At 43.8% G+C, this 7,429-nt stretch overlaps 2 protein-coding genes across 3 annotated transcripts; both read right to left on the bottom strand.

Annotated features, from left to right (window-relative positions):
- Positions 1 to 431: 431 nt before the first annotated feature.
- LOC105906435 (MRG/MORF4L binding protein) lies at positions 432 to 3,791 on the bottom strand. Of its 2 annotated transcripts, XM_031566509.2 has the most exons (6): positions 3,548 to 3,791; positions 2,726 to 2,847; positions 2,554 to 2,635; positions 2,359 to 2,433; positions 2,107 to 2,143; positions 432 to 865 (listed from the first exon to the last, which is right to left on the bottom strand). In XM_031566509.2, exons 1-6 carry the CDS (start codon positions 3,681 to 3,683, stop codon positions 766 to 768), a joined length of 552 nt encoding a protein of 183 aa, XP_031422369.1. In that variant the 5' UTR covers positions 3,684 to 3,791; the 3' UTR covers positions 432 to 765. The 2 variants fall into 2 exon arrangements, with proteins under 2 accessions (XP_031422369.1, XP_012690040.1); XM_012834586.3 differs by lacking the exon at positions 2,107 to 2,143 and having other exon boundaries at positions 3,548 to 3,788.
- Positions 3,792 to 5,928: 2,137 nt separating this feature from the next.
- LOC105906436 (DNA-binding protein inhibitor ID-1) lies at positions 5,929 to 7,180 on the bottom strand. Its single transcript, XM_012834587.2, has 2 exons — positions 6,649 to 7,180; positions 5,929 to 6,493 (listed from the first exon to the last, which is right to left on the bottom strand). The coding sequence occupies exons 1-2, from the start codon at positions 7,006 to 7,008 to the stop codon at positions 6,458 to 6,460; spliced, it is 396 nt and encodes a 131-aa protein (XP_012690041.1). The 5' UTR covers positions 7,009 to 7,180; the 3' UTR covers positions 5,929 to 6,457.
- Between the last annotated feature and the right edge of the window lie 249 nt (positions 7,181 to 7,429).

The raw sequence follows: 7,429 nt of genomic DNA, 5'->3' as shown, positions 1-7,429 counted from the left end.
TTTCAGCTCCTGAGGGCAAAGACGTTTACGTTCATCAACAGCATTCATTGATGCAGGTTACGGTCCAAAAGTGCCTCTGTGGTTTAGTTCTGATCTACACTGAATTAGGAGAGAGTTAGCCTACACATTTCAACACGCTGTTCCCTCCAAAATTCTTTCAGCTTTTGTGCAGCAAGGACAACACAGGTTCCAACATTGTAAAAAGCTACTTGTCTTTCTGGCTAGTACACAGGAGAACTAAATGATGCCTTACACAGGATCCCACATTTTCGTTTTTCAAAAGCAAAAGTGTTTTCCGCTGGGGATGGAGCAGTGAAGTTCAGTCCCGTGTTGCTCTGCACCAGTGTTTCTCTACAGACGTCCCGGTGTGCCGCTCCTTAACGGCCTCCTTTGTGACCTCAGAACATCTTTTAGAACATCAATTCTTCATGACCCCGACACGAGTGTGCAGGCCACACACCTTCCACACTCATCACTTCCCCATCCTCCTGTCCTCTGTTCACAGCCGACAGATCTTGTTGCTCCAGCAAGCCTACCCCCTTGCTCCCCCCCCCCCCCCCCCCCCCCCCCCCAAATAACTGTGTCTGGACACCTTACATTTGTCTCTGGCTTCGGGCCTACTTCCAGCGCGGGGCACCTTGGGGACACTACGTCCGCCGCCGTTTGGCCCCGCCGGGGCTGGAGGGGTTGCTGGAGCTGAGCATCTTTTCGGTGGCCCGGTTCCTCTTTCTCTTCTCCCCCACCGCCTCCTTGGGCTGGGCGGCCTCACCCGGGACCCTCTCGGGCCGGTCCCGTTCCCGTTCCCGCTCCCTCTCTTTGTCCTTGACGCTTGGCTTCTCCACCATCTTCACCGAGGAGTTGCTGCCTGGCAGATGGGAAGACAAGAGGGGAGAGGAAAGGGAGGGGGAAATAGAGAAGACAGGGACATGACAGTTCAGAACAATCGAGGGCTCGAAAAAAAACGTCTCTATTCTTAAAACTCAGGTGGCTAGTCTGAGATTCAGAGTTTATTCACTGGGCAATTGTAGCATTCATACATTTGGCATGTCAATCCCAAAATAAAACAAAAACAGTGGTACTGACTTGCCAAATTGAACACTTTATGAAATGTAGACATTTCAAAAATATGACCAACAAAACACAAAGTCTCAATGGGTAAAAATGGCAATTTGGTCGGCCGTCCAAGAGCAGTGCTAAAGTCTTGTTGGAACACAAATACATTTCCAGATAGCGCTTAAGAAAGAGCATTTGAAATGTTCTCCAAATTCACGGCCCGAAACATAAGGTCTAACAGACAACATTGTGCATTTCCACACTCATTGTTCATGGGATCCCAACTGCTTGGACACCCCTTTGGTGGGGGCCAGGTAAGCAACTCCACCACCCTGTCTCAATGCAAGCAGGACAACTGCTATGACTTCACATGCCAGTGGGTTCGAGATTTAGTCTTGTATAACATCCAAATACTAGTTGCCAATACTTATATAAAAAAATATTTTAAAAAAAAAACAAGATAGGATATCTGTTGAATAAAACCTGAAGGGAACAGATTCAGAAATACAGGCCCGTGGTCATGCTCAACTCCATGGACTACTACCAAGGTGTATGAGGAGAATTCAACAAACGATTTGAAATAATCCCACTGCTGTGGAAGTGTAAGCCATGGGAGAAAAGGTTAGAAAAGTTACGCATTATTCAACTGGCTTTCAATGCAGACTCCACCTCAACTAGCCACCACCATTAAACATGCCACGACACACCCTAGACCCCTGAACGTATCCCTCTCAATAAACAAATACCAACTTCTCATGAAAATTAAGCATGCCATGCTTTTTATAGATATGTACACACAAATGACAGGATATTATTGCTTTTTCTAGCCCAACTGCAGGTGCAGAAAGGGGGGTAAAGGGGGAAATAGAGACTGGGAGAGAGGAGAGGATTAAAGATGGAGGAGGAGGAGGAGGAAGAGAGAGAGAGAGAGAGAAAGAGAGAGAGACGCACATGGTGTGTGTGCTCTCTGATGTTGCCCTACAGCGATCTCTGGACTTTAACAAGGTCAAGTTGGAGTTTTGGAACAGAGCAGAAGTGTTCTTCTGTCCATACCTCTCAATATCCTGGCCGGCCATACTGGGACCCAGACCTTTGAAAACGAGACACAAATGACCAGTGTGAGGGGCGCCAACGTTGCGTGCCAAAAGGGGAGAACGTTCCAGAAAAAAAGTGATGCAACGACGCACTGGGGCTCAAGTTTTTTTTTTTTAAAGTGCGCACGTCAGAAGGAACGAAACAGAATAGGATAGAAAAGGAAAAACACATTAAGTGATCAATACAAGTGTGAATAAACAAGAAAAGGACCTTCTTCATGCGTTGCAGGAGGATCCCGCTCCTCTTTAAACTCCTCCTTCACATCATCTTCTGAGACAAGTTTACCTGTTCAAATGAGAAGTACATGACAGTTAGATGCAACCATCAGTTCTAACAACTACTTCCATTGCAAACAGAAAAGTGATTCATCCATGGACAGTGCTGCAAATGTAATGTAATGTTTACCTTCCTTCACCTCTTGAATGATCTCCTCTGGTAGCACAAAGGTTTTTTCAGAATTAGGAAAAGGCAATATTTCGGACTCATGCTGTAATGAACAAATTGACATTATTAAGAGACATTGTCAGGGCAGTTGAGCAGGATTTAAATGAAAGCATCTACATACTGAAACACTCACCAAAGCTTGCATGTCATACATCGTACTAAGGTGGTCCCAGATGACTTTCGACGACACCTGTCTGCCAATATTCTGACTGAACTTGTCCCGAATACATATCATGTGAAAGTGACGGTTTACACCTGCGTTACAGAAATAATTGCAAACAGTTAAGTAAAACACACAATGATTTGGAATATGGAGGGAAAGCTGACTATATTATCGAACATGAACAAGAATAGCTAGCTATGTTGCTACTCACTTGTCTTCTATTAGTGACCAACAGTCAAGCTCGTTAGCTACCTTAGCTACGTTAGTTAGTCAGCTAGCTGGGGTTGGGTCTATAAGGGCTGAATAGCAAACATTAACATTCATTTCTACTCTGCCAATCCAGTAAATTGGTAACGTTGTATAAAAAAACACTAGACTACTACTAATATACTAACAATACAGATACTTAAGGTAACGTTAGCCCCTTGCATTTTCTAACGTGAGCGTTTATTATGCTAGCTAGCCTTGCTGTTTCAGATTAACTTGCTGGGTAACGTTAATGCACCGCATTGATGGATTCACTATGCTAACTTAAACAGCTACAGAAAGGTTACACGAGAGGTAAAGTTTGTGATAATATACAAATGCTCTATGATCTCTTGAAATCATTCATGCCACTTAGTTACCAGTTATGTTCACTCCAGTCCGCCAGCTAGCTACAAGTTAGTTATCCTAGCACGGTTCCTGTCTGTCTCGTCTTTTAGCCAGTTAGCAGAGGCTAGCTAGATATTTGGGCCTAGCTGACGTTACTTGATTAGCTTTAGGTGAGGAATCTTTAAATAACTCGCTTACCAACAGGTTTGTGACCCAGCATGGCATGAAAGAGGCACACTTCCACCTCTTGGCTCCATATTACCGACTCATCTGCAGGACCTAACCCAGAGTCGGCCTGTTTCTCGTCCGCAGGAACGGCCTCAGCTTCCCCCATGTTTCTGACACAAACAATGGACTCCGCTGCAACAGCAACACAACACACTGCAGACAGACACGGAGAATGGATTTTAGAACAGGGAAAACAGCGCCCCCCAGGGCCATAACTATGTCCTGTAATATAACACTTGGCGACAACGTAACGTCTGAAGTTATCAAGTAACAATCATCTTGTGTGACACGTTTAATGCTACTTGTCTCGTCAGTCATTGCAATCCATCGATATGGGTAATTTCAGCAGCAGTGGTTATTTTATCAGATTCTGATCAGCTCAGCTGTTTCTTACCTGACAAGTTGTAATTGTAACCATCATAACCATATCTAAGAATTGTGCTCCCCAACACATACACACATAAATATCCTCTGTAGTCCAAATCTAAAGAATCTACACTGGGCCTTTGTCCATAAAATAAGTGAGGATTTGGTTTGTAGTCTATAGCCTGGCCAGCACGAGTAGAGTACCACTCTGATGAGGATATCTGGCTTCTTGGCTAAACCACAACACAACTGTAATGGATAACACTTTTTAAAAAGCTCTCTTCATAGCCATGTTTCAATCCCTCATTATAGATATCAGAATGTATGACCCCCCATGACCCCTATGCCATTTGAATCATGACACTTGTAATTCTGACATTTTGTGTATCATGCTGCCACCAACATGCTGGTCAAATACATGATAAATAGCGTATAAGTGCCTCGTGATGTGTATTTACTGCCATTGGCACAATTCAGAATCAAACACAATAGCTGCGCTGGATCTTTCCACCTCATTCGACTGACAAAGGGATCAAATGTGGCCCATTAGTTTGCATACGCATAGTGGAATGTGCAATTGTGACAATATGCAAACAAAGGCTTTCGGAGTCCAATAAGAACCACACGATGGCGCTAGACGATAAAATATCCTTGCTAAGGACTTCAATGACGCTGTGAAATTGGGTTCTTGGCCTCAAATATGGTTCTTGGCCTCATGCATTCGAAATTGATGATATACTCATCTGACAGACTTAACTGTTAATAATGGTTCATTATAGAAAATAGAAGAATTTTATAACTCATTTTAAATTGGTATTCCGAAGGCCTGTTTTGATTTCAGAATGCGACAAAACTGTCTTGTTGGAGGGTCACTTTTGATTATTTGGGTTTATATTATTATTATTTTATTTTTGAAAATGATTCCGACCAATTTTATCAACTGATGAGATTAGACGATGTCTTTCGTGTAATAATGCATTACCAGATAAAAGACCAGGGCTAAATATCCTGAACAAGTGTTTAATTTAATTGTATCGCAAACAAATATAGTTATAAAATGCCTCAATAAAAATCACTCAACTAAGTAAGCCTGGGTGTCACCTGGCAATGCAGAGGTTAAAACCAGCGTGCTTTAAATTACGCCAAATCGTTACTTCTCTGATGCAATGTTGTTCCAATTTCCTACAGTGCGATGCACACAGCTGCAGCTGCTGCTGCTCCGAGGGCGAGTCAGTGTGGGATTGTGTTTGTGTGATAGCATTGTGCCAAGGGCAGGGAAGGGCAGGCGGGCCCAGACTGAGCGGCGCCGCGGCACACCTGGGGAAGTTCAGGTTAAATAGCTCCACATTCCTCGGCGCACAGCTGATTGAAACATTAACAAACAGTAATCCGCGAGCCAAGCTGCAGATGGGCCGGGAGCGCAGCCAAGGAAAGAGGCTCACTGTGCTATGCTTTTTTCTCTCTCTCTCACCACACACACAGCCCTCTTCTCTCTCTCTCTCTCTCTCTCTCTCTCTCTTTCACTCACACATACACACACACACTCTGTGTATATGCGTTTAGGCACGGGAGCGCATGTGTTGGTGGTTTTTTTTGCTTATGTATTTGAAATTTCGCCATTGTCTTATTCTTTAGTTTAAAATCTTTAAATTATTTTTGTTTACGTCGTCTCTCAAAAACCAAAGCTAACAGTAACAGCGCAAGACTTTCGGAGATTAGCCTACGTATCATTTGTCTTCTATGGATCTGTTTGGTAACAGCTGATGACTGTTTTCAAAGCGTCTGGCTAGCTTTAATGTGTTTAATTCATGTGATTCTTGGTGATGAGTCATCTCCAGTGGAATGAAGTTTTCTGTGATGTCAGTTCCAGGCATTTTAGCAGGAAATAGTGTCTAAGAGCTTTTGAATGTTTTAACCCTTTTCTTTTCCAGTAACCATATTCGAGTGAACACGTTTGTTCGAATAACAAAACTGTCAATCAAACGTTTTCCAAAATACTATTTGTTTTAATATAAACATCATTTAGGTACATGGTAACAAAACAATATTGACATTTGACATAGAATGCATTGTAATATACAATACAGATATAACTCAGCAATCTGAGAAGTTTGCATTTTTTACAAAATATAAAATTCTTCTCTAAGTGTACGTTCAAAATTCAGAAATACAAAAAGAACAGGAACAATGGAATTGACATTGTCTTTTGGAGGCATCCAAATAGGCAATATTAAAAGTGATTGTTGTGATGCTATGTCGGCAACTGTCCATACAGCTAAACCTAAGTCACATCAGGGACCTCCATTCTTGGTTGGTCACCTCTGGCTACACCAGACTCCCCTTGCGCTTGTCTACTTGGGAGTAGGCTATCAGTATGGCACCACAAGAATGCTTCGTCTCGTCACTTCTTGATGCAAGGTTTGGGGCGAGACGAAACATCACCGGTGTGACAGCATCCCGTGTTCTGGTTGATGCTACTGCTTCTGCTGCTGCTTCTGATGTCTCTCAGAAAAATCAGCGACAGAGGATTCTGTCATCTGAGCACCCGTTCTAGAGAAGAGAAGAGAAGAGAAGACGGTCGATTAGTTTACATCATGTCAGTTTACTCAAACTTTTTATATGATCAATCAATACATACTAGTACAGCCAGAGGTAACATAAGCCTGTAACTCGCACTATTGTGATAACAGTTTCATGATTCTTACCTCGACAGAGATGCTGCTCAGCTCTGCGTTGAGGGTTGTCAGAGGCGTGCGGGAGCCCGAGGACGCTTGCTGACGGTTCATGCCAGGTGAGTCGAGCTCGACCTGGAGGTCCCAGATGTAGTCGATTACGTGCTGAAGGATCTCCATCTTGCTGGCCTTCTTGTTAGGTGGCAGAGTGGGCACCAGCTCCTTAAGCTTGCTGTAGCAGTTGTTCATGTCCTGGAGGAACACGCTCATCTGCTCGTCCAGCGAGGGGATCTTGCACTTAGAGATGACCAAGCTCTGCTCGGAGAGACAGCGAACCATGTCCTCGCTGCCAACCTTGCTGTTCAGCGCGCAGGTAGATCCAATAACCTTCATCTTGAGTTGCGAATTATTAAAAGAGTCGCTGTCAAAAACTGAGGCAAAAAGTAATTTATGTTTTCGTGATGACAGCAAAGTCAGTTGGTTGGCTGCCAATAATTCCCTTCGTAGAGTGTGCGTAACACGTCGAACACTTTCTGACAGTTGTGATCCCGATGGAAGCGGCCGCTGTACTTATGTGTCTTGAGGACTTAGGGGGAGTGTCCTAAACAGGGTAACTTAGAGCATCCTGACCAATGAATAAGTCTTGCTCGCAGGCGCGTCCATCCCACTGGTTTGATTCCACCAATAACGACTCTGCAGTGGTTATCAACCTGTACAATCTGTTAGAGGATGGTGTTACAAATGGAAACAAATGTGTTTTTTTTCTACGGGTGCAATGTAGGAACCCAGCTGTCCGTCGCCCGGGGACTCTGCA

This window comes from Clupea harengus, chromosome 4 (genome assembly GCF_900700415.2).
Source record: "Clupea harengus chromosome 4, Ch_v2.0.2, whole genome shotgun sequence".
NCBI classification, from domain to species: domain Eukaryota; kingdom Metazoa; phylum Chordata; class Actinopteri; order Clupeiformes; family Clupeidae; genus Clupea; species Clupea harengus.
Note: the sequence above shows the minus strand (reverse complement) of the source record. Positions and strands in the feature narration are given on the sequence as shown.